The following is a 28,000-nucleotide window of genomic DNA, read 5'->3' on the forward strand; positions in this document are numbered from 1 at the left end:
GGTGACCTCTGGTGATTTATTCTTTGAAAGTAAATTCATATTTCATATTTTGATGCATTCTAGCATTTGCTTTTTAGAACCTTCGTTTTAAAATTCTTCTTAGAATTTGCATCACTTTTCAGATCAAGAGGCTGTACTGCATCTAGAGACACTTAGACCACTTTGCTCTTATGAGATGATGAGGAATATATTTTAACTTCAGTTTTTTAACTTCTTTTGGAATCACAGACCCTTTGGGGAGCCCAGCGAAGATGGTGGACTCCCATCTCCCCTCATAAAACACATACGTACACACACGTGAACACACTGTATCCAATTTCAGTCCTGTTTTGGATTTCTGGCTTAGTGCTTCAAGGAACAATCTCAGCTCAAAATGTATCCAACTTGGTTAACCTTAGGTCTAGGACAAGGTAGCAGCATTTAAAAGTAAAAATTGGCCAGGTTTCTTGCACTTTTCCTCTTGTGGCATTGCTCACAGGCTGTTCCCCTGGTGGAATTCCTGCCTTGGTCTGCCTTAAACTGTTCCAGGATAAGTTCTCTCTCAGTCACTCACCACCTGGTTTTTCTCTGCCCACAAGATTCACGAAAAATAGAAAATAAAGTAAAGCTTCATATGGCCAGAGTGGTCATATGAACAATGCCAGAATATTTGGTGACCCTGTCCTGCTCATACTGCCTTCTCAGCACAAGGAAAAAGGAAACCTCCACCATGTTTTCTTATTAGTTCTCTGGCTCCTCTGCATCGATGACCGTTGGTGACTAACACTACTACCTTATACGGTTGTTTATTATCAGGGTATGTATCACATTACAAAGGTGAAAATTTATAGGTATGAGTACTCTATGTGCCTCTTGCCAAATAGTTCTTATTCCAATATGAAGATTACTTAGAATTGCTCAAAATCCTGACTGCTATTAACATCATCGGGAAAAACATTCTGAAGCCAATTTGGCAAATATACATCAAAATCCTTAAAAATGCAGATACTCTTTTTAAAAAAATAAATTTATTTTTGGCTGAGTTGGGTCTTCATTGCTGCACGTGGCCTTTCTCTAGTCATGGCGAGCAGGGACTACTCTTTGTTGCTGTGCGCGGGCTTCTCACTGCAGTGGCTTCTCTTGTTGCGGAGCACAGGCTCTAGGTGCTTGGGCTTCAGTAGTTGCGGCACGTGGGCTCAGTAGTTGTGGCTCACGGGCTCCAGAGCGTAGGCTCAGTAGTTGTGGCACATGGGCTTAGTTGCTCCGCGCCATGTGGGATCTTCCCGGACCAGGGCTTGAGCCCATGTCCCCTGCATTGGCAGGCGGATTCTTAACCACTGTGCCACCAGGGAAGCCCAAAATGTAGATACTCTTTAGCCAAGTAATTCCCCTTTCAGGATTGCATTTTAAGGAGATAATAATATACTTAGCAAAGGATAACTATAAGGATATGAATCACAGTGGTGCCAAATAATTGGAAAAGAGTCAATTGTCCAATAATAGAAAATAGTTACTTATGTTGTAACATATCTATACTAAATATAATGCTCTCTGTATGTTAAACTAATGATATAGAATATTTAATAAGTTGAGAAAATGTTAACAATATATACAGCTAAAAATTAGGTTCCAAAGTTGTATCTTTGGTGGAATCCTATTGTGACACTGTCATTTCATCCACAACCTATTCCAGCCCATCCCCACTGAGTTGCAGTCATGTGATTTGGGTAGCATTTACCGCACTCTCAGCTCCAGGAGTCAGCGTTGTTGGTTTAGCCAATCTTCTGGCTGTAACAAGGTCTAAGCCAATTAGCACATCCATAGTCCTCTGGCTACAGAGGCTGGCCAAATCAGCATGCAACTCAGGACTCCTGTTTTGCAGTTGGGAGAATGAACACTCTTTCTTGCTGTATAAGAAAGAACAAGTGCACAGTCCTGATTATCTTGGGCAACTATTCCACTACATGAGGAAAACCAGCCTGAGGTTGAAGAGTAGTTGAGAACTGCAGAGTAGTGGATCTGGAGCTCTGATAAATCAGGCTGAAGCCTAATACTTCTAGATGTTTTCAGGTGCAGAACCGATAATTCCCATTTGTTAATTTACCTAGCATGAGCTTTGTTTTCTGTACTTGCTATCAAAAACATCCGAATTAATATGGACTCTAAGTAAAAACAGTATTTATTACAAAGCTAAACAAAAAACTATCAATAATAGTTGTCTCTTGGTGGTAATTTATTACTGATTTTTTCCCCTCTGCTTTGTGCCTTTCTGTAATTCCAGGTTTTCTATAATGAATATGTATGTTATTTTATTCAGGAAACCCCCCAAATATAAGGATAATTAGAACTGTAATACTAATCATCACTTAAGCCAAAACCATCAGATCTTTTTGTGGATGGTGATAAGACAAAGTAACTCTTCAAGTGGAGGAAAATAATTTATTTCCATTTTTATACCTTTCAGAGTCATGAATGTAAAGTTCTTACTCCTAAGAATCTTATTAATGTCTTCTAATAAGTTTATTAAAAAATACAAATCTAATTAGTTCAAGATCATGGCATCAGTAAAAATCGGTTTTAGGTGTACCGATGTTCAGGTAGAGAGGCAGTGTGGGCATAGTGGAAAAAACACTAGGCTTGGAGTCCCAGCTCTCCCATTTCCTGGCTGTTTGACCTCAAGCAATTACTTAACCTCTCTGAATCTTAATTACTTCAGGTAAGAAACTGAGGGTTGGACTAAATGTTATCTACAATCTTTGCATTTGTGAAATTCTATATTTCTATAAATGCTTTATATTTGAATAGAACTGATAGGCACTGCCTGCTTTGGGAAGTATAAGTAGGTTTAACTCTCATTACAACTTTGATAGATTGGTAGAGATTTCTGCAAAGCTGTGTTAAGAAGGTTTCTGAGGGTTCATATGGAATCAGCAGGAAAAAGTGCTATGATCTATTAACAATGTTGCTGTGCAGAAGAAAGGGAGAGTGTTGCCATGCAATAGTGAGTGTCTGAATCACCAGGCTGGCTCATACGCACATTACTCGTTAATAGTAATAACCTCATTACTGCCCCTTTTAAAATTTATAGCAGTGCCCAAAATGTTTTCAAAGTGAAGTGACTGTGAAGGAAAGGCACCAAAATGTATCTGCTTCCTTTCTCCTTTTCCTTTACTTTCTTTTAATCACTGGTAGTATAGACTGAATAAGAGCTTGCCTAAATAAAAGCAAAACTCTTTGTAGTTGAGAATTCAGAAGGAAAGTTCTCGCTTGGTTCCTTACATTTGATATTTCTTGTAGAAGGAGCCATGAATTATAAGTTCCTAGCTAGTCAGCAAATGTCCTCATAGCAGTTCTGATAATGGGTTGGGCTGTCAGTGAGAGGTTTATTTGCAACCACGTTCACTTCTTGCTTCTGTCAAACTCATCCTCAGCATGGAACTCCAGCAGAAACCCTTGAATAAAGATCAACATCCTGGAGAGAAGCCAGAGGAGCCAGAGTCAGGAGCCATGTATCACTGCCACAGCAATTCCAAGGCCACAGAGAACAGGGCAAAGGAGCAAGTCTATGCCAAGTGGAAACTCTGTGCTGCTTCAGGAACATGCTTAGTTTTCATGATTGCAGAGGTCATCGGTGAGTATTTCTCAAGACTTCTCTGATTAAACAAGCAAACAAAACCCTGCATCATTACAGAAGAGTTGCCTAAGTTCTTTTAAAAAAAGACTGAATATTTTATGTAAATATAAAGTAACAATATGCTCACTTGAGATAAGTTGGAAAGCAGAAGGAAACAAAATAAAATTAATCACAATCCTACTTTTGAGTGATAATCTTCAATAACATTATGGAGTATTTTTCTACGGTATATTTTCTATTCATAGCTCACAATTTTTTTTAACATAACTGAGAGCACACAATGCTTTTGGCCATGCCATCAAATACTCTTTCAAAAACATTTCTATGCCTGAACAATATTCTATAATATGCTCTACTGTGATTTACATAACCATCTCTCTATTGTTAGAAACTTAGGGAGTTTTTTCCTGCTTATGGACAATGCTGCAATGAAAAATCTGGAATAAAACTCTGCTTGCTTTTCTGGATAATTCCTTCAAAGAGATTCCTAAAAGTGGAAATAACTAGTTGAAGGACATGAATATTTTTATTACTTCTTTATGCACATTGCCAAACTGCTATCCAGAAAGCTTGAAACAATTCCTATGTCTGCCAGCTCTACGTGAGAATGATTCTCTCTCCAAATCTTTCCCAGAACTTATTTTAATCTTTCAAAAATCTTTGCTAATGTATAGATGAACATGCATTATTTTAATATGCATTCCTTTGTTACTATTAATATTATTTGCATGTTTATTAACGATCTGTATTTCCTTTTGTTAATGCATTTCCTATTTGCCTCTTAATATCTGTGGCTCACTTGTTTTTTCAGATAATTTGTAATCCTTTATATTGATCTCTGGGAGCTCTTTTTTTTTTTTTTTGCGGTATGTGGGCCTCTCACTGTTGTGGCCTCTCCCGTTGTGGAGCACAGGCTCCGGACGCGCAGGCCCAGCCGCTCCGCGGCATGTGGGATCTTCCCGGACCGGGGCACGAACCCGTGTCCCCTGCATCGGCAGGCGGACTCTCAACCACTGTGCCACCAGGGAAGCCCTGTGGGAGCTCTTTATATAGTTATTAAACCTTTGTTATGTCTGTTATAAGTACTATTCTAGTTTGTTGTTTACTTTTTAGTTTTTAATTTTTGGTTTGACTTAGGGAAGTTTCAAATTTTATAGAGCTAATTGTATCAAACATTTCATTTTGAGCTGATTTCTTTTATGACTCTTTCACTATTTTAGTGCTTAGTAAGCCTTTCCTATCTACTGAGAAGATAAATATCATTTTGTTGTTCAATTTTTTGCATTAATTTTAAATCAATGTGAAATTATCTATGCTCTTAGCATTGAAAATTCTCTTTCTAAAGAGCTAACAAAGATTTACACATCATTTATGGAATAATTATTTCCTCCATTGATTTTTCTCCATATGACATTTATCAAATTTTTATAAATAACAGAGTTAGATTCTAAGGTGTTTTATCTATGCTGCTGATCTCTGTCAGTAGTAACATATTTAATGTAGATTTACATGTTATAATATCTGTTGTTCTTTTCTCATTATCCTTTGTTTAACAGAAAAAAGGTAAAGGTTGTTCATTCCTGTTTATTACTCTAATTAAACATGAGAATAATTTTGTTCAGTTTCCTCCAAAATCTAATTTTGATTTTATTGGTATATAAATTAATTTGGGAACACAAATCTTCTTAAAATACTCAGTTTTTCCCTCCAGGAATACAGTATGTTTCTCCATTTATCCAGATATTCTACATCTCTCATCAAGTTAAGGTTTTATGTTTTTAGTTTGCTTGTTTTAACACAAGGACAACCTACTTCTTGCTAGAGTTATTTATAGTTAGTTTGTGTGTTTGGTTTATTCTTTCCAGAGGCGAGTGGGGTCTTCCTTTTCTCATGTCCTGCTTTCTAAATGGTTACTTTTTGGATTTTGGAAAGTTTTCATTTTGTATATGCATTTTGTACTCAACAGTGTGTTTGAACCACTGTCATTCTAAATGTATCTCAAGTTAATTTTCCTTGTTCCTCTCTCATCTCTCCTCCTAGGAGATAATCCTCTCTTGTTCAAAAAAATTATATTTCTCCTTGCTTTCAATAGTTATGTCTCTTCTGTATGTTTCATATTTTTATCATGTTAAATAATATGCTAAATCAAATCATATGTTCAACTATTTAGCTGTTAAGTGAAATGTTTCCTGAGGGGTTAAGTATTTTTATTATGTTAATGAAGTATTCTCCTTGTCCTGGTTTTTTAATGGTTAATGGATAATCAAGGATGAGTGTCGACTTTTATCAAAAACCTTATCTTTTAAATTCATTCTGTTTTAAAACTTTTTTACCCATTGTTGACGTGTATTATATTAAGAGATCATGATGCATTTCTGGTGTTAGGATGACAACAGCTAATATTTGGTTAATGCTTACTGTGTGCTGGGAACTGTGATGAGTGCTTTCTACGTATCACCTTACTTAATCCTGATGAAATTCCTGAGAGGTAGGTCCTATTACGAAACGCACTTTATAGACCATAAACCTGAAGCACAAAGAGTAAAGTACTCGACTTTAACAACATCCTGTCAGTGAGCAGGCAGTCTGAATTCCAGAGCTCATGTTCTTAGGCTCTCACTATGGTGACTAGACCTTGGTGGACCATTCTTTCAAGGCACGGCTCAATCTGAGTCACTAATATTTTTGTTAGGATTTTTACAGTGAAAAATCGTAATTTTTTTGATCATTGAAATTTAACTATAGTTTTCTGTTTTGGAGCTATTTTTCTCGGTTTTTGAATCTGACTTATGCATATTAAAGTGAAAAGTTTAGTTTTAATAATTTCCTTTTTATATACTGGGTTGGCCAAAAAGTTCATTCGGGTTTTTCCATAAGATGTTAAGGAAAATCCAGAAGGAACTTTTTGGCCAACTCTATAAAAAAGCTAAAACAGTTTATATGACATTGTAATTATTCTTTCTTTTTAAGAACTCCCTGATAAATTGTCTGACTTCAGAGACATTCTTGGAGATAATTTTTTCATATATTTTAGCTTCTTCCTCATTCATGGACATATTCAAAATATCTACTTTTTTTTTTTTTTTAGAAGATGTTGGGGGTAGGAGTTTATTAATTTATTTATTTTTTGCTGTGTTGGGTCTTCGTTTCTATGTGAGGGCTTTCTCTAGTTGTGGCAAGCGGGGGCCACTCTTCATCGCGGTGCGCGGGCCTCTCACTATTGCGGCCTCTCTTGTTGCGGAGCACAGGCACCAGACGCGCGGGCTCAGTAGTTGTGGCTCACGGGCCCAGTTGCTCCACGACATGTGGGATCCTCCTAGACCAGGGCTCGAACCCGTGTCCCCTGCATTAGCAGGCAGATTCTCAACCACTGCGCCACCAGGGAAGCCGCAAAATTTCTACTTCTTGAGTAAATTTTGGTTATTTATAAATCTCCCAAGTCATTCATCTCATTGAAATTGTCAAATTTATTATCATACAATGGAACATGATAGTCTTATATTGGTATTCTCTTATTTATTCCAGCTCCTTTCTCATTTTAATATTGTTTGTATATTTTTACTTATTTTCCTTGATAAAACTTTATTTTATTGATATATATATATTTTTATTGAATGTATTATTATTTTAATTTTCCTTCTGTTTTCGAATTCATAATTTTGGCTTTAAAAATATTTTTACTTCCTCTTTCTTTTCTCAGAGTTGTAGTCTTATTGCATATTTTAATATCTTAAGTTATATCCTTATTTAACATATTTGTATCCTTTCTTTTTATTAATAATAAAGCTATGTACAGCTATAAACTTAATCTAAAGGTTTTGGTATGCTGTGGTATCTTATTTATAATTCTTTTTACCAAAAAATTAACAAGAACACTATAAGCCACCTATATAGTACCATAGGCTACTACCACTCTTACCACTATAACTTGTTACACTCTGTTACCAATATTTTGGCTTCATTTTCTCTTTATTACCCCCAAAGAGTGCTAAATTAATAATAATCTGAGAGTGGAGGAGAATCTGTTAAGCTTTTTTTCTTTTTTAGCACTATAATAGCAAGCAATTAGAATTAGTTTCTTCAAGTTATGGAGTCTTCTGACCTATACACGTATACTTTCATAGTTTTTGAAAACTGGAAGAGAGCTTAGACCCAATCCGGTCCAAGATGAATCCAGAGTTGGTAAATAACCTTCCTGTTAAAATTTTTTTTAAAAATTGATACCACACAATTTCTAGAGCCAGGGTGAGTCTTTTGAATGAATGACTTAATAGCTGGATAGAGCTGCAAAGAATTTACTTCTAGCAGCTCCAATCTGGAAAACTCCCTCTGGAAATCCATTGATATGTATATTAGAGGGGCATTCTTTCTTTTTTTTTTTTTTTTTTTTTTTTTGCGGTATGTGGGCCTCTCACTGTTGTGGCGTCTCCCATTGCGGAGCACAGGCTCCGGACGCGCAGGCTCAGCGGCCATGGCTCACGGGCCCAGCCGCTCCGCGGCATGTGGGATCTTCCTGGACCGGGGCACGAACCCGTGTCCCCTGCACCGGCGGGCGGACTCTCAACCACTGCACCACCAGGGAAGCCCGGGGCGTTCTTTTTTATTATTGAAAGTCACGAAACTATGGACAATTTTCAATTGCTCACGTAAGAGATCAACAAAACGGAAAATCTACAAAACATAATCCATTTGAAACATGATTTGAAAAGCTGATGTTCTGGACATTCATAGCCTTCCAAATAAAGTACTGGCACAACCCCATGCAAACACAGCTCAGCAGGATGTATAAACCGGCTTGTTTTCTGCACAACTGTCTTCTCTTGCTTTTCCCGGAAATCATGTGGATGCCGAGAATAGATGCATATTCTCCCCAGCTGATATTTAATTAATATTCTGAAATGAGATGGCCTCCCATTCACAAAACTCAGTTTCTCCTTGTACCTTTCCGTACGCCCTGTCAATTTGTTTCTAAAATTTGTAGCGGGGACGTGGGAAGCTATGCACTTGGAGTGAGCAAATCAATCTCCTCCTTTCCTTCTCATTCCTAATAATTAGTCTATGAGTTCAAATCTGGCTTTAGGGTCAGAAGAAAGTGATGTTGTCAGTGAAGGAATTAAGTGGATACTGACAGAAAATCACTTGGAATTTGAGCTGTATTGATGTTGAGCTAATTTTCCTAAAACATTGCCCTCATCATGTTAATTCTGTTTTCAAAATTCTTCAGTGGCTCACCTTTGCCATCTCAGTCCTTCACAACCTTTTCCCCACCACGTCAAGCACAGGAAATTTTACTGAGCACAGAGGCAAACTGACAAGTATTCTTGTAGCAGAAAGAGGCTGGCTCAGGGGCCCTCTCTGTGGTAAACCCTACTCAGCTGCACCAAGTGAAGAGAGATCAATATATTGGAAAACTCTGGCATCCTGCACAAAATGAAAAATTCTTACTTTGGCTTTCAAGTTATTCCACCATTTGCCTGCCAAACTGACTATCAGTCTTTTTCTTTTACTACTTCCCTATATGACTCTTCTTCTGTTTCAGCTATTTATTCATTCTATGCAAAATAATCATTGCACCTTGAGGTCTCTGTAACTTTTGCTTACGCCTTTTGATTTACATGGAAAACTCTCTCATTCTCCATAGTCATCAAAACCCTAACCATCATTCAAGACCCCAACCCACAACTCACCTCCTTCCTAAAACCATTTTTGACCATGTCAGAGAAAGCAGGTAGTATTCTCAGATGACTTTTGGGAATTTGGGAGGTCCTCCTGCAGGATATGGGATCTGAGCAAAGCCTCGAAGGATGAGTAGGGATGAAGAGGTGACTAAGAGGGAGATGAGAAGGGCCTTTCAGACGGAGGGGCTTGAATGCAGTCCAGGAGTTAGTACATATCGGCCTTACCTGGAAAGATTTTGAGTTCTTAGGTCAGCAGTAGGACAAGAAATCTGTATTCTTAGAAGGAAAAGCCTAAATACAGATCTGAACATGTCACAACCTTGCCTCAAAAATCACAAAAAGATCCCTTTGTCCCACAGGATAACATTCAAATCCTTTAGCATTACGTGTGACACCGTACACAAGGGTCCCCAAGCCACCTTTCCAGTCTCATTTCCCGTTATTTCTCCAACACACCACACCTCCTACTTTTCCACAAAGGTGCCCCGTTCTTTTACTTCTCTCTGTTTTTTGTTCTTGCTCTTATCTCTTTCTGAGAAACTCTTCCTTTCTAGCTAATTCTTACCCCCTCCCTCCTGTGGAAAGTTCTTCAGGGCTCCCAGTGAGAGTGGCTTTCTGATCCCCTAGCCCATGATGCCTGTTTTCTATACAGTGAGTGTTAGACAAGGGGATCACTGAAGAGAGGAACTGTGCTTCGTTTAACTTTGTTTATTTTTCTATACCCTATCCCTGGGATGTGCACAGTAAGGTCTCAATACATCCTGGCTGGATGATTGAATCAACTGTCGATAATACCCCATGCTTTCAGAAGCAAATGCACATTCAGTCACAGACTGCCTCGTACGAACAGTTTACTCCATAGGAGTCAGCACGATTCCCCACAGTTTTTTGGATGTTCTTATAAGCAGCTTGGAGGGTTGCAGAATGCTTCTCAGTTCCCGGGTCTCCACATAACCATGCTGCTTCCAAAGCAAGCCCTTTTTCTTTCCCAGTTCCCTCCTGACTCAGCTGAGCCTGTTGAAGAACCCCTGTAAGACTTCATTCCCTTGACTTAAGCTACAATCTTAGCCCAGCATACCAGCATTCATCACCACCATTCATTGCTAAGATTGCGGCAAGCTGCTTATCTGCGTGCAGTGACTCCCTGGGCAAGAAATAATGCATTATTCACACCGCTTTATTATCAGGCCCAAGTTTGGCGACAGAGCAACACGAGAGGATAATTGGAAGGACAGCTGATTTGTTAGCAAAATGTTGCTTTTTGGTTAATGAATCATTCTGACTTTTGCCCTGACAGCTCAGTAACAAGCCTGAGGACTCCTTTGCTTCAGACCATTAAACTTTCACAAACCAGATATTAACTATAGCCAGAGCCGGCGATCTCTGGGGCTTATTGCAATTATGAACCTTACATGCAATTTTTTTAAATCATTAGTTGAGACAAGGTGAGTCTGATGATGGAGGGGCTGATGACTGACAGTCTCTGTCACTTTGTTTGCACACAAGGCAATAAACAGCTTCTGGGAGGACTCATCAGTCAGCGGAAGCTCTTTGCTGGGAAGATGTAGTAACAACAATAAAGGTTACTGCACTCAAACAACAGCCCTGTTCGAGAAGGAAAAGATAAGGTGGTCCTTTTGACTTCTATTTTAGAGGCTGGAGGTCTTTTCACAAAGGAGAACTAGACAGAAATACAGGGAACACACCAAATGGAGAGAAAAACAAGGCAGGTGTCCCATGGCTTGGGTTCTCTTCCTGTGCTGTATCGGACTGTTGGTGCATTCAAGATGATCATACTAAGTGAAGTAAGTCAGAGAGAGAAAGACAAATATCGTATGATATCGCTTATATGTGGAATCTAAAAAAATGATACAAATGAACTTATTTACTCAACAGAAACAGACTCACAGACATAGAAAATAAATTTATGGTTACCAAAGGGAAACGGGGTGGGATAAATTAGGAGTATGGGGTTAACATATACACACTACTATATATAAAACATATACACACTACTATATATAAAATAGATAATTAACCAGGGCCTGCTGTATAACACAGGGAATGCTACTCAGTATTCTGCAATAACCTATATGGAAAAAGAATCTGAAAAAGAATAGATAGATGTATATGTACAATTAAATCGCTTAGCTGTACACCTGAAGCTAATGCAACATTGTAAATCAACTCTACTCCAATATAAAATAGAGATTTTTTAAAAAAGAATCTCATTGGAAGGTACCTGCCCTTTCTTCTTACTCCTCCCCACTATTCAGAACAGCAATCTCAAAACCAGGTGGATAACATAAATTAGCGGAGCAGAAGGAAGTGGTAAAGACTGTGGTAAAATTACAAGTCAAATAACAGCACATCAGGGGGCCAGATTGTGTCATCTGGTTTACAGACCAAAGTCCAGGTCCTCAGTCTGGAGACCCTTTCAATCTGGCCTGCACCTCTCCTGCCTCCTCTTTTTATATTTCTTTTGAATCCTCATGCCCCAGTCTGACTGGGATGTTCTTCAAATGTTCCCCACATTTTATCCCAGGAATGGCCTCTCTTGTGCAATTCACTTCTACATGTTCAAATCCTACCCACTCTCTGGATCTTGGTTTCTTTACTTGTCAAACTGGGGAAAAGAGGTGGATTAAATCAAAGTTAAGACCCCTTCTCGTCTTCAGTTCTGTGAGACTGTGGCATTTTCACCAACTACGGTTAGTATGTATGTGATCTAGTTGCACTCTGGGGCCCTAACCCCATATCCTATTCTGCATCCCCCAGGTGGACACATTGCTGGGAGTCTTGCTGTCATCACAGATGCTGCCCATCTCTTAACTGACCTGACCAGTTTCCTGCTCAGTCTCTTCTCCTTGGGGTTGTCATCGAAACCCCCCTCGAAGCGGCTAACATTTGGATGGCACCGAGCAGGTACAGTTCATCAATTGAGCACTGACACAGAGTAATGCTGCAGAGTCAAACCGAGGATAAAAACGGAAGGGACAGTGCAAAGCCTTGTTTGAAAATCCCTTAGAGGCACATCTCTGGTTCACAGAGTGAAACAGATGTGTACATGGTAACGTGTGTTCCCAATGCTAATTCCGCTAACAGCCAGATTAACGGCGCTACCTCTACTCCAATGGGACAACAGGAACACATACATCACTTTAGCAACCACCCCAGTCCAAGAATCTCAGTGTGCGGTAACAGCCATGATACTATTCATTAAATGACTCGGCATCTGGGAGAGAGGGTGGGGTGAAGCGTCTACCATTTTGCAAAGTAAAGCAAAGAGAGCCCAAGAGAGTTGGAGAGATTGAAGAACTTCTTGTAGGGGGGTTGGGGATAGAATATGGACATTCCTGCTCACACAGCATTTAGCCATTCAGTGAATGGCTCAGCTGGATATCTTGTTCAATCAGCCATCAACAAGAAAAGGAGAAGGAGGAGGAAGAAGAGGAAATGAAAGTTTATTTTTCCTCTTTCTTAGATCTGGTTCTTTGGCGAGTGATAGCTTGCTCTTGTCTAGGAATGGGCCCGGGTATGATGAGGGTTTACTACCTGGGAAGCTCTTACTTTGGCTCATTTTTACAATCCCCCTGGCTCTCCAACACATACTGTCACTCCACTTCTCCTCTGTATTATTCCTTATGTCAGCTGGAGGAGCTACTGGCTGAATGTACAAATCACGTGTACAAAGAGTTACAATTCCACATTTTCACACCAGTTGAGAAAATCAATGTGGAGGAGATCTGAGGGCAGAGCTGTGGGCGACATGATAACACGGCCAGCCTTCACCGAAAGGTGCCAATAGACAGAGACCACAGCTTGTAGGCTGACAATTGTGGATTGCGGTTTTTCAAGTTTAGAATGACAGGAAGTTCTAACTTCATGTCAAACAACTTATCAACACAGGTGTTTTGGATTGCCTTTCCTTTAACACTGAGGGGGGGAGGGGGAGGGAGGGAGGGAGGGGTGAGGCAATAAACATCAAAAAAAAGACTTGGTGGCAATGTGATTTAAGATGCTTTTCAGTCCCTGGATAGGGCTACACTTGGAAAACATGTACCTTTGGCTGAGTACCCATCATTTATCTGCATAAATTTTTACATGTATTTTACCCTTTATGATACCATTGGTCAAAGCTGCTTTGTAAACACAGGGAAGACTCAGAATTTAGATTGCTGCTTGAACTTTCTCATCCTGGTGATGGAAGTCCGTGAGCACTGACACTGTAGAAGACCAGGGCTGTTCAACAGGGCTTTCTGCTTCAAGGAAAATATTGTATAATAGATAATACAATGTGGTCATGGAGCACTTTAGATGTGGCTAGTTCTACTGAAGAACTGGATTTTTAATTTTACCTATTTTAAATTTAAATAGCCACATGTGATCGATGGCTACCATATCAGGCAGCACCTCCATAGACATATAGGTGAAAATAAACTAGCGCAAATGTTTGTTTACATCAAACATGTAACTTCATGGATAACTTTGTTGAGGAAGAAGCTAAGTACAAACTGTGAGTTTATGTAAAGATAATGGTAATACACGCACCCCAATGTTCATAGCAACATTATTTACAATTTCCAAGATAGGGAAGAAACCTAACTTCCCACCAACAGCTGAGGGGATAAAGATGTAGTATATATATACACATATATACATACGTATACATACACGTACAATGGAATCCTACGCAGCCATAACAAGAATGAAATTTTGCCATTTGCAACAACACGGATGGACTTGGAGGGCATTATGCTGAATGAAATAAGTCAGACAGAGAAAGACAAACACTCTGTGATATCACTTATATGTGGAATCTAAAAATTACAACAAACTAGTAAATATAACAAAACAGAAGCAGACTCACAGATGTAGAGAACAAACTAGTGGTTACCAGTGGGGAGAGGGAAGTGGGGAGGGGCATGATAGGGGTAGGGGATTAAGAGCTACAAGCTATTATATATAAAATAAATAAGCTACAAGGATATATTGTACAACACAGGGAACCTAGCCAATATTTTATAATAACTATAAATGGAGTATAACCTTTAAAAAGTTTGAATCACTATCTCATACACCTGAAATTTACATAACATTGTACATCAACCACACCTCAATAGAAAAAAAAAAATAGAGTGTTAAGTGGCCAATGAGACAGGGGTCACGTGAATATGGTTACAATCATGAAAGTGTATGTAAATGACTGAAGTCTGGGAAATAATATGTTACATTGCTCTGCTTTAAAAGGGGGAAGGTCGGAATTATGAAATGTGCCCGACCACTGACTCACAGAATATTTCTAGAGCCTTGTAGGCTTTTAGAAGCTATATACAAGGTTGAGTGAAAGATCAAGGTGAGGTGTAAGGAACTTCTAAGTGAGCAAACATACTTCACTTGGAAGCCTGAACACTATCTTATCTTTAAATGTTCACGTAAATGTCTCCATTCTGACACTTCTTTTCCTTACTCTTGCTTGTAAAATTCAGTTAGAGTGTTGATATACCTTGGAGTTTGCCTCTGTGTTTATAATATGTTGGGTTGGCATATGAAGCTCATTTTCATTAAGTCTCTGAAGGATTCCCTTTTTACTATTTTACAGTGCTGGCAAGTTGTAAGTGTTTTATGGCAAAATTAAGAGTTTCTAAACACGTTTTACTCTGTGTCCCATTATTTCATCTCCTAATAAGTTTCAATCATTTTAGCACCTGTTTAAATTAAAATCCCTCAGGAAAACAGCAAGGGTAGGCAGCCATTAATATGCTTTAAAAATTTGCTGAAAATTACTTAGTAATATGGAGCATAATGAACTCAGACACTGGTGTTTTATGAATACAACATTAAAGTGTCTCATCTTAGTGCTAAAATCCATCCACACTTTTGCTTTGCGAATCACCGAGTGAGCTAGTGTGAAGCCTCTCTTTTTTTGGGGGGGAATGGAGCATTAATATCTTATGACTCTTGGGGAGGTTAAGGTGATTCACAGATTCTTTGTGTATGTGTGTCTGTGTGCATTTTGAATCCCTAGAGATCCTCGGTGCCCTGCTGTCCATCCTATGTGTCTGGGTGGTGACTGGTGTGTTGGTGTACCTAGCGTGTGAACGCCTGCTGTACTCCAATTACCAGATCCAGGCGACCGTGATGATCATTGCTTCGAGCTGTGCGGTGGCAGCGAACATTATGTAAGTCACCCCGCACACTGCCCGTGAAGCTTGTCTGGACATAGATTTGTGCGTTTGTTGTTGTTGCTATTGTTTGTTTTTAATTCCTCCACTTGTGAGGACGGTAGAGACCTGACAGAGTGTTCAAATGGCTCTAAGACTGAAAATAGGGCTGGTTGTGCCAGTTTAAGTTACAGTGTGTTTTAACATTGGCTTCTAATAGCTACCATTTTGAATGCTTGCTATGTGTCAGAGAATGCGCTGAGATCTTTTGATCTATTTACATTATCAAGCTCAATGTTCACAACACTCATACCACACAGATTAGGAAATTGAAGCTCAGTGAGGTTAAATAAACTGCCAATGAGGCAGTGCAGAGCAGGATTTGAAAATAGACCCACCAAACCCAGAATTGAGCTTCTAGCCACTCTGCTCTCTCACACAAATTGATGGTTCCATGTGGGATGTGACTTACTCCTATTCTTTTTGTTACATGAACACATTATGAGTTCCCAGAGACCTGGGTTGGAAAAGATCATAAATTTTATTTACTTCAGCCCCCTTTCTACTTTTGAATTCTCTTTTGCAATATCCCCATAAAGTGGTCATTAGTTTCATATATTTTAACAGAATAATAGGGAATTTATTTCTCTCAAAAGCAGTCTATCTTATCTTTGCATCATTATGATTGCATGAAAACTCTTCAGCTGTGCTAGCTAAACTCTCTCCTTAGTTTCCATCTCTTGGTCCATTCTCTCATCCAGGCAGTCTTAAATCATTCTTAGAGGAAATGTGATCATGCCCCGCTGGACATGTGATTATTGCCATACTGGTCTGGTCTTCCCAAATGAACTATCTGATTACTCATGACAATACGGAGCTGAAGCCAGGGCTTTGATCCTTTTTGGTTGATTTGATCTTTCCTATTTGACAGTCTGATTTTGGGCAACGTTACTTTAAACTCTATCTATCCATCCATCCATCCATCCACCTACCTACTTATCATCTGTGGTAGTCACAATAATGGCCCCTCAAAGATTTCCACATTCTAATCCTTGGAACCTCTGAATATGTCAACTTACATGGTAAGAGGAACTTTGCAAATGTGGTTCAGGATGGATCTTGAGAAGGGGAGACTATCCTGAATTATCCAGATAGGCCCAATGTAACCACAAAAGTCCTTATAAGAGGGAAGTATGAGGTCAGAGGGGAGAGAAGATGCTGCATTGCCGGCTTTGAAGACGTAAGTGACCTCTAGAAGCTGGAAAAGGTAAGAAAATGAATTCTCCCCTAGAGTCTCCAGAAGGAATGCAGTCCTGCACACTCATTTGAGACTTCTGACTTCCAGAACTGTAAGACAATAAATTATGTTGTTCTAAGCCACAAAGGCTTTGTGGTAATTTGTTACAGCAGCAATAGAAAACCGTCCATGTATCACCTGTCTATCTTGCAATGTAACATGATACATTCAATGAGGTAGGTTCAGGAATGGAAGAAGACAGTGACGAAGAATGGCATTTTAAACAGCGTTGTTTTGTTTTTGTTTTCTGAGAGCGGGCACAAAGGAACCCCTGGAATTAGAGGGTAGTCTGAGCATGTGTACTTTGAATAAGTTCCTCCAGGCACTTTCATGTCCTTAGCTTGTACCTGCCTCGGGTCCTCATCCCTTAGTTTGGGACCCATTGCTCAAAATCTCTAAGCTAAACAATTAGAAGAGTGGTATCTGATCTGCTGTCACTGACTAGATCACTATTTCTACCCAGTTAACTTGAAAATATGTTTCATATTGGCCCTGGGAGAAAAAGTATGGGAAGATCAATGCAAATCTATCACTACTAGGAGACAAATAAGCCAGACCACATGTCCTGCTGACTGGGAGTCAATACCATCATCTTTGCATAAGAAGAACTATATGTCCCCAGGGCAGCAGGAACAATAAAAATGTTAATAATTTCCCCAGTCATATGTCACATAGGTTGTGTGTATGCTGCATAAAGATGAAGAATGCACCAGTTAACTACCACATAAATCTGGCACCTTGAAGATCGAGTGTGACTTTCTAAATAGATACCATCCAAATTTTCTTTTTACTACAACTGCTTTTGAACTTCGACCCTAATACTGCATGTGCTTTTCATGCTTACAAAGACCAGGGAATTGAAAAGCATTGACTTCCCTGGATACTGAGTGACTCAAATGTTTACTCCCAGTTCTGCTAGATGCTGTATTGTCTGACCGCAGAGATATCAGAACCATAATTTGGGAATAACTCTATTGCTTGGGAGCCCAAAATCAAGGTAGAAAGTTCTAACAGAAGTTGCTAAGTTTTTCTCTGCCTGCAACATTTCCTAGCCTATTTAACTAGCCTATTTAACTCTAGTATAACCTTTCAAATCCAACTCAATTGCCTTGTCTGTCTAACTAAATCAGAGTCCGCTGTTGTACTAGCTGTAGCACCAGTTCTTAATAGACTTAGTACAATTAGAATTTTCCATTTATGTGTGTCTTTCTAAAATCTATGCCATCTCCATCATACTTAAAGCTACAATGGGGGAGGGACTACGTCTGTTTTCACCTTTATGCCCCAAGCATTTAATAGTGCCTGGCATATAAGAATCCCTAAGTAAGTTTTCTTTTTAAATACAAAATGAGTAAAAGAATGGATAACAATGTGATGAGCATACATGGCAGACCTAGAAAGAAAGTCTATTAACTTCCTTCTAGGTCTGCCATGTATGCTAGGCATGTTAGGCATGCTAGGTTGTCTGAAGAACTTTAAATGGTAACTCCTAATTGCGGGTGAATTTCTGCCCAAACACTGACAATCTAAAAACTGTAAATTATGTAATGTTCACATCTTGGTGGATAGCAGTCTCTCCGCTTTGTGATGATGGCCTGAGATTTAACAGACACCTACCTGCAAATAGACTGGGATACATGGTACTGAAAAATTATTTTTTTAAACCTTTGTTCCAAAATGTACATAAAGTGTTTCTAGGCAAAATGTAAGAGATATTACTCCTGGACTTCCCTGGTGGCGCAGTGGTTAAGAATCTGCCTGCCAATGCAGGGGACATGGGTTCGAGCCCTGGTCTGGGAAGACTCCCACATGCCATGGAGCAACTAAGCCCGCGTGCCACAACTACGGAGCCTGCGCTCTAGAGCCCATGAGACACAACTACTGAGCCTGCATGCTGCAACTACTGAAGCCCGTGTGCCTAGAGCCTGTGCTCTGCAACAAGAGAAGCCACCACAACAAGGAGCCTGCGCACCACAATGAAGAAAGCCTGTGCACAGCAACGAAGACCCAACACAGCCAAAAATAAATAAATATATTAAAAAAAAAAAGAGAGAGATTACTCCTAAAGTTGTGGATAAACAGAATCAGGTACATAATTTATAGGGCCCACTATTAGTCTCTTTGACTTGGATTGGAGCTGTTAAATTATGCAATATGTTATATATACATATAACATTTACATACATTATAATACATTAATATATTTCAGTCTCTTGATAAATAGCTACATATACATAAGCACAGTACTCTCATCATTGGCCATTAGGGAATTATTCAAATTTCCAATTCTCATGGAAATGAACAAAATTAAGTAAAATAAATGATTAAAAAATCCAACTTTGAAGAAATTCACTCCTTATTTTGTTTTATTGTTTTCTTCTGCTTTTTTGCATTTGAAACCAGCACACCAAAGCTCAGCTTTAAGCCTAGCTCAGTGTCTGACACTCAGTAGATCCTCAATAAATATTTCCCCTCCTCATTGTCAAATACTTGGCATTTACCTAAGAGGTGATGGTTTCCAGTTTTAAAATGAAACAGAGTAGCATTAATTAGATGGAAAAGAAAACTGAGGTGAATCTTCATTGTCTATCCTTATGTGAACTATTTTCAATTCCATGATACCCTTGTGTTCAAAATTAGTTCAAAATAGTCCACTATAAAGCATTAATGTTTCAACTCTTTGCCATTTGGGGTAATACATGCTGTCGTCAACTCCCCATTGTGCTGCACAGATTTTTAAGGGTTAGTCTCGTGGGCCAAGGACATTGCTTTTTCTTCCAGACTAAGTGTGATTTTGCACCAGAGACACCCTGGCCACAATCACAAAGAAGTGCAAGCTAATGCCAGTGTCAGAGCTGCTTTTGTACATGCCCTTGGAGATCTATTTCAGAGCATCAGTGTGTTAACCAGTGCACTTATTATCTACTTTAAGGTAAGTATGTTTGAGTTTACTCACTGTCTTAGTGATTTTATAGATTAGGTGGTACAGAAGCTGACCCTCCATTATTAACTTAAATGAGGGTGGACAGCCGGTTTGCCTACGCAAACTACTTTACAAGGTTTAAACAAAGGAACTTTCAAAGCTTGAAACCTTAGACTTTCCAAATTCCTAAGAGCTATGTCTTTAACTGTAGGGCTGCCTGTCTTTCAAGAAAGTAGTTCCTTCTGTACTGCGGTTAAGATGGATTGCAATGGAACCATGAGTAACTTAGGGTTCTTGGGTTGTAATCAACAGAAAAGATCTGTAGCTCACTTAAGCAAAAAGTAGACTCATTGGCTGAAATTTATTGGATGTACTCCTCTACAGAAATCAAGATAGAATAAAGAGCAACTTTTGGTATCTAGATTTCAGAAACTATCCAACTTCTGTCCTAGGCACCATGATGAAATGAATGTGACTCAACTAATTTTTTTCCTGTTCTTGTCACTCTGCTGAAGATTCATACTTCTGGGAAATGGAGCCCAACTGACATAGGTTGGGTCTTGTATCTGCTGTTTGGCTGGGGAGGGTAGAGCACCTGACTGACTCTCCCACCATGGGAGACAGGTAACTTATTTCCAGAAAGTCAGGGTGTCAATTGAAACTTGGAATAGATCCTGAGTGGGCCTCTGACCCCAAACAAATATTCACTACAAATCTCTATTTGGTAATACCAAGAACCAACAGAGTTGGGTAAGCGCGGAGGTAGGGGGGTAATGGAGGAGAGGAGTGTATAGCTCTGTCTGTTCACATCACGACTGCCCAGTTAGCAAGGACTCTATTATTTTTAGTGGAAAATGAAAACATGTAAATAAAAATTACAAAGACATGTCTGAATCCAATTGGGCAAATCCTCACTAAAAGCTTTAAGTTTAAGACCAAATCGTTCAAAATTGTAGGGTGAGTGAAGTTTGAGAGTACTCTTACCAAGGTTATTCTTGCCGGGTTTCTTAGAAGTAATGAGGCACAAATTTTTCTGTGGCACAGAACTTCATCAAGGACAGAATAGCAGGTGTTTTACCCTGAGGCCAAGGGCTCCAGCGGTGAGAGAGCACGAGAATGAGGCCTCAGTACATATTCTTTGGACTGTATCAAAGATGCCTGCCTTGAGTACGCATCATATCTAAGAGGGAAAGAAGTAAACTGACCCACTCTGCCAAGACCAAGCTCTGGCTATACCTTGGTTACATGCAACCTCTGAACAAATGATATCCTTTCTTTTCATCATAATTAAGGATGAAAAGTCATTGAATGTTGTACAAATGTGTGCATATTTTCATCACATTCTCTGTACTTCTATTAATTTGAGAGAAGTTAAATCAGGCCTTTTGAGAGCGCACTCAAGGATATCTCTCTTTTTACTTCTTAAACTGTGGGGAGAGCATGTCCTATGGTCTCCCTTTCTTGAGTCACTGAGAGTTGAAAGCTTAGAAGAAGCACTGAGTCTTCAGGAAGTCTTGCCTCTGAGTTGGAGTTCAGTGTCAGGAGGGTGAATGGGTGACAGGGAGGGAAGGAAGCGTGAGGGTTTACTTATTTTATCCATCAGACTTTCCGCATGGGAGGCCTGGATTCAATTAACTGAAATCCCCATATTTTCTAGCCAGACTATAAAATGGCTGACCCGATCTGCACATTTGTCTTTTCCATCCTGGTTCTGGCCAGCACCATCACTATCTTAAAGGACTTCTCCATCTTACTCATGGAAGGTAGGAATGATTTTCTTATTATTCCCAGCATTTGTGTTTTGTCTTCCTTATAATCACAAAAGGGAATGGCCTCAAGGCATGCTCACTGTGAGTTTGCATTATAGGGAAAGTGTAAACTTACAAGAAATTTTTGTGAAAAAAAATATGATTTTTATTCAAATGGGAATACATAAATAAAAAGGATTGGCTTCTGTTTTCTTCAGCAACTGTTAAATGATATGGCACAGTATAAAAACAATACGTACAAACACCAGAATGAGTGATTCAGTGAGGGAGATACAGCAAAAATATAAATTTATCCCTAAATATGTGGCAAATACCTAAGAAATATTGAATAAATCTATCCCTCAGGCAGCATTATAGCTACTATGAAGGACTTGCCTAAAATGCTCATTAGACTAGGCCAGCAGTTCTCAGACAGTGGCATCAGAACCACTTGGAGGGTCTGATAAAACACAGACTGCTGGGCCCATCCAACAGTTCCTGAGACAGTAGGCCTGGGGCGAGGCCTGAGAATCTGAATTTTAACAAGACGTTGCCGCTGCTGGGCAGAGGCCCGTACTTTGAGAACCACTGGACTAGTCTCTTCATACCCCTGAAAGGGTTCTTCCAGGAGGACACTGGGAGTGGCGCTTAGAAAATTCAATCACAACCAGAGATTTGCATCTTATCAAACATTCAGATGATCAAAGATAGCCATAGGTCGGCTGAGCTTCTTTCCTGTCCAGCACATTTTGACCGAAGGTAGACACAGTCTCAGAGTACAGCTGCCTTCACGACAGCTCACCCTTCCCTAGCTTAGCATTCACTGCCCAGTACACGTTTAAAGGTTTTGTTCTCAGTGGGCATGCTAATCGTTGGTAGGTGATAATGTTGACTGACCACAGTGAAACAGAAAACGGAGTCAAACATCACTGAGTAACAAGTGAATGTCCTCGCTCAGAAGGGGACAATATTTGGTTTGTCAAGTCACAGATGCATCCATTTCCTTTTCTGAGGGCCAAGCACTGAGCTGCAGCTGTTACTGCTGTTACAGAACTTACTGACTTGAAGGTGGAGAAAAGACAAATGTGTGTACAATGTGAGATGACTACATTCCACTTTATCTCTCAGTACAGACGTTCTCTCATGATTATCTTTTTTTTATTTAAGCAAAAATGTAACTAATTATTGAAACTGGCAGGTAACTCCTATCTGGAAGATGCTTAATTTTTAAATTAGGTTTTCAAATTAGGTTAGCATAAAATAATACTTGTACTTGGTAAAATTTTTTAAAAAAAGATGGAAAGGTATAAAATGATAAGAAGAAGTCTCTCCATTTTTCTACCTTTGAATTCTCAGTCCCATTATTCAGGAGTAACACCTACTAATAAGTTGACATATATCTTTCCAAAAATATCTACGCATTTACACATATATGTACATGCAATATACATATATACATGTGTGTATGTGTGTGTGTGTATATAGTGCATGTGTCTTTTTTACACAAACTAGGATTACATACATATTTTGCTCTGCACCTTACTTTTTTCAACTGGAGATCTTTCCATATTAGTACATACATAGATACACCTCATTCTTTTTCATGGATACAAAGTATTCTATTCTACTGTAAGCACGTATCGCAATACCTGCTTATTGACAGACATTACAAATAATGCTGCAATTATATTTTTAGCAATTGTATATCTAATTATTCCTAGATAATAATATTCCTAGATAATAATCTAATAATTCCTAGAAGTATATTGCTGTTTCAGAAGTTATGTGCATTTTCAAATTTGATAGATATTGCCCTTTCTACCAAAGATACCATATCAATTTCTTTCTTACCAACAGCATATGAGAGTGTTCATTTCCTCACATCATCACCATCACTGGGTATTGTCAAACTGTTGATTCTCTTCTAATCTGATAGGTGAATATTATCTTATTGATTCCATACACAAGTCTTTAATTATGACGAATACTGAGTGATTTTTCATATACTTGAGTGATTTTTCATATACTTATTAGCCTGGGTAATTATTTTTTTGAAAACGAATCTGGGTATTTTCCTGGATACGTTAATATTTTTGCAGGCTCTCCCCCAGAAAGAAAAAGCTTTCTAAGGTGTGATGAAACATTGAGGCCAATGGGAACATATCCTTTTGCTTGTCAATATTATTTCATAGAGAAAAATAAGTAACAGTGGACTTGCATTCTCCATAAAAGTCAAGTGATAAAGGAGGCAAGAGAAAAAGAGGTAGCGGGATCATGACTTCATCTCAAGGGTCCTAGATGAATGACAGCAGGTCTTCAAAGGGTCAGATGAAACTCTCCAGAGATGACACGTTGGGCATAATAGTCAACTTTGGGTTACGGTACATGGAGTCTAGCATTTGCATGACACTCCACACCCAGAGCACGTACCTTAGAATCTGACATGCCACTTACCTATGTGGCCTTAGCAATTCTTCTTAACCTCTCTGACTCCCACTTTCTTCTCCAGTCAAACAGGAGTTGTAACACTCATTAACTAGCTCTTAAAGTTCTTATGACTATTAAATAAAATAATCACTATAAATAAAGTGCTCAATACAAACCTTGACATGCAGCTTCTCAATAAAGGTGTTATTATGATGATGATGTAACATTTTCACCCATGACTCCATGCACATTCTATGGCTAATCTGAGACAAGAACTTCTTTGTTTCTAGTACCCTAAGCTTTGTGCAGCTCACAGAGTAAAAAACCATGTTGACAAGTTCCATGAAATATGAAGTGGGACTAAACTAAACTCAAACTGTAGTGAATTTTAAGTTAGCCTCAAGGAGGAAATCCCCATGAGCAAGGTTCTTAAATCCTGAAAAAGGAGAGTTAAGGATTCCCTATTCCTTTTAAGTAAGTGGTTCTCTACTAGCTGCTCATTACAGTCATCTGGGAAGCTTTTAAAAAATACTTATACCCAGGCCCTAGACCCAGAGATTTTGATTTAATAGGGGCTGGCCTTGATGTTTTTCAACATGCAGCCAAGCTTGAGAACCACTGCAAGGTAGAGCTGCCCAGTAGCTGGTAAATATTAGTGTAATGGTCCTCTACCTTGACTCAGTTAGAATCACCAAATGAGCTAAGCAAATACTGATGCTGGGTCTTATCCCCAGAGAATCTGACTTAATTGGTCTTGGGTGTAACCCAACAAATCATTTCAGAAATTTCTAAATTTCCTGATCATTTTAGAAATCATCAGGATTTCTAAAATCCCCGGTGACACTAATGTGCATCGAAGGTCAAGAACCACTATAAAAGCATACAGATTTCAGAGCCTCATCCATAGAGATTTTCTTCAGGAGCATTTTAATGGAGCCAAGGCATGTTTACTTTTAACAAACACACCAGGTGTCTGTGATGTATGTATACAATTGAAGTGGAAGCTAAAAAGTGTTTATCCTTAGAAATCTCTTCTACAGCATCCTCTCTGGATCAACTTTAGTTGACAAGGATTTACCTATTGCATCAAATGGCTTTACCACGTCTGTACTAGTTGAGTTGATTTTTTTTTTAATTCTTATATCAAACCGATGTCTTCTATGATTTTAACCAACCATTGACTCAGGCCCTTACACTTTCATATCCTGTCATCTTCTATGTGACAATCCTTGCAGTGTTTGAAAACAGTGATCCTACTTCCCTTAGCCTTCTCATCTCGAGGCTAGAGACACCCCAGTTCCTTCAGCCCCAAAGAATAGCCGATTGGCTGCCAGACTTCCCACCTTCCGGTGTGTCCCACACTGTTCCTTTAGAAACAAGGATGAAAGTCAAACTACTACATTCTGTGGCCCTAATATTAAACCCTAAGATACCTAAAATAATAGAAATTCTACAGACTGAATAATGAGATGACATTACAACATTAGGATCCCCTATTAACACCGTTCACTAAGTGACCTGTTGGATAACTAACACTTGTATAGCAGTAGAGTTTACAAAGGACAGATATTTTCTGAGATATTTTCAGAGTTCCCAAAGGACTCTGTTAACTACATATTGTTCTTATCATCCCTATTTTACTACAAATGTTCTAAGGCTTAGACAAGTTCCAAGAGTTGGGTAGGTTCACAATAGTTGTAGTCAGAATGCCAACCCACGATAAGCTGATACCAAATCCCATGTGACTTCCTTTTGCTTTCCAGATAATTTCAAAGGTAACTGGGTAAACCATACACTCTGAAAATGAAGGGTGATGACTGTTGTTGATGACTGCCTAGTAAAATCTGCAAATATTCTTTGTGAACCTGTGACTGACGGTAAAACCTCTGAAATAGTCAGCTGAATCTGCTTTGTAAATATTTGAAATAAGAAACCATAAATGGAGAGGGCAAGTTAATAATTTACTAAGGGCTTTCTGTCCTCCATTGGCCATTGCACTGAGCTGTATTTAGTGAGATAACAACAGCCTCCCACTCTGTCCTCTTGGCAGGTGTGCCAAAGAACCTGAGTTACAATGGTGTGAAGGAGCTCATTTTAGCGGTGGATGGGGTGGTGTCTGTGCACAGCTTGCACGTCTGGTCGCTAACAATGAACCAAGTGATTCTCTCAGCTCACGTTACTGCAGGTCAGTGAGTTTTGTAAACACCCTGGACGAAATTCAGTCCTTCTCCTGTAAAGTCCGTAGTTTCTCTCCTTTTGGTAGAGGAGCCCTTGGTGTCTGTTGCTGCTGCCAACACAACTGTAAAGTGTTCTGTGTGACCAAGGGCCTTTGAAAATCGTCCCCCTTGCCAGTGTCGTCGTGGCAACAGTGATACTTATGGCAATCCTGGAGGCCGACTGCAGAGGGTTACAGAGTAGAACAAAAGGCTAAAAGGCCACCCAAACTTCAAGGCCTTAAACTCTGTTTGACCTGATGTCCTATCGGTTAAATAAGAGGAAAAATTTAAGAAGAAATCTTCATTGAGTATCTTTGGTGTGTAAGATGCTTTGCCTATCACCAAAGAGAGAAAGATGGTCCCATCCTTAAGGTTCTAAAAAGTTAAAAGATATTCTAGTCAGAATTAATGGTGGTTCCTTTACTGAATGGTTAGAAATTCTGTAACCATGTGAGATAACTCTTAGGATTTGGGGTTTATCCCCAAAACTACTTTTTCAAGTAGAAGGTGATTTTGTTCGTGATACATCCTAGGGCTGAGAAAATGGGCACTGCCTCGGGAGACAGCTCAGGCTAAGGATGACATATTAGGCTGCTAAGAAATAACTCATGAAGTTACTTAGAGGCAGAGAACAGAAGAGTCATCTGAGGACTGTGCCTTCTCAGACATCCTCAGCTTTGCTGAGAAGCGTGGATCGGGCTGCAGGGAATTTACAGCCTCTACTGCACCACTATTTCACTGCAAATGGAAGAATCTAGGAAACAATCAGGTTACTACGGAGGGAACTTTACAGCCTCCTGATACCTTTGGGGACAAGAGAAAAGATGGCAGTGAGGTCTGCTGCTCTAAAGGCTTCCTGGCTCTTGTCACTATCCTTGATATAAATTCTGATTAGCCATAAGGGTGGCAACCCAGAGAACCCAGGGAACTGGTGAGCAGGGCTGTATAAGAAATAATAGTTTTGACTTGGCTTTTTCAGGGCTTATCTCCACTTTCAAACTCAGCTCCTAGGAGCGCCAGACTCCAGAGAGGCTGTGGGCGAGAAGAGTTCCCAGAGTGACGGGGTGCTTTGCAGCACTGGGATGTCCCCTGTCTTGACTGTGTGAATGTAGCTGATTGTCAGAGCCATCGTGGCTCCTTCTGAGCGCACTGCCTGTGCCCCACCCCACCAGGTCAAAGACAAAAGCTGGAGATGAGGCGTCGCCCCTGTGTGTACAAATCAGTGCCGATCTCACTGTGGTTCTTTATCAACAGCAGCCGGCCGGGACAGCCAGGTGGTTCGGAGAGAAATCGCGAAAGCCCTCAGCAAGAGCTTTCCTGTACACTCACTCACCATTCAGATGGAACCTCTAGCCGACCAAGACCCCGACTGCCGTTTCTGTGAAGATCCCCTGGACTAGCTCAGTCGCACTGCCAGCTCCCCAAGCTCGATGGGCCACTACGTGCTGCTCCGCAGTTCCTAACAAACCAAAGGAAGAAGTTTGAGAAATTCATGATACAGTTCAAGGCACGTTTTATCCTTCTCCATTTAGCTCCATCCTCCATGAATGAAAATGCGTTTAGATTCATCAGTGCATTGGATTATCAACCCATCTGTAGCTGTGTTCAATTCCAGGAATGTGTGTATAGATTATTCCTGACTGGGGGGGGGGGGGGGCTGAAATAACAGCTGTTTGTAACCACAGGTGATAAAAAGTTCACCTCCTTTCAATAACGCATCCCGAGGCTGAGTGGGTAAAGCTGAACTCACGAAAGTCCTATCAAGAATCAGCGTCAAGGAAGGAGTCACAGATTTTTTCCGAAACATGAAAAGCAAAACGGACAGGAGCCAAGTCAGGGGTAAAAGAGAATGTGGAGGTCTAGTCCTCCCTTAGAGCTTGACTTTCCTCCTAAGCTGTAGTATAACTGGGGGCATTACCTTTCTACTCCTTATC

At 39.6% G+C, this 28,000-nt stretch overlaps 1 protein-coding gene across 1 annotated transcript; it reads left to right on the plus strand.

Annotated features, from left to right (window-relative positions):
• Positions 1-3,432: 3,432 nt before the first annotated feature.
• SLC30A8 (solute carrier family 30 member 8) lies at positions 3,433-27,698 on the plus strand. The gene is made up of 7 exons (XM_033419921.1): positions 3,433-3,610; positions 12,070-12,216; positions 15,320-15,473; positions 19,534-19,684; positions 21,333-21,438; positions 25,901-26,035; positions 27,321-27,698. The coding sequence occupies exons 1-7, from the start codon at positions 3,487-3,489 to the stop codon at positions 27,464-27,466; spliced, it is 963 nt and encodes a 320-aa protein (XP_033275812.1). The 5' UTR covers positions 3,433-3,486; the 3' UTR covers positions 27,467-27,698.
• Positions 27,699-28,000: the final 302 nt, after the last annotated feature.

Source organism: Orcinus orca, chromosome 17 (assembly GCF_937001465.1).
Source record: "Orcinus orca chromosome 17, mOrcOrc1.1, whole genome shotgun sequence".
Classification (NCBI taxonomy): domain Eukaryota; kingdom Metazoa; phylum Chordata; class Mammalia; order Artiodactyla; family Delphinidae; genus Orcinus; species Orcinus orca.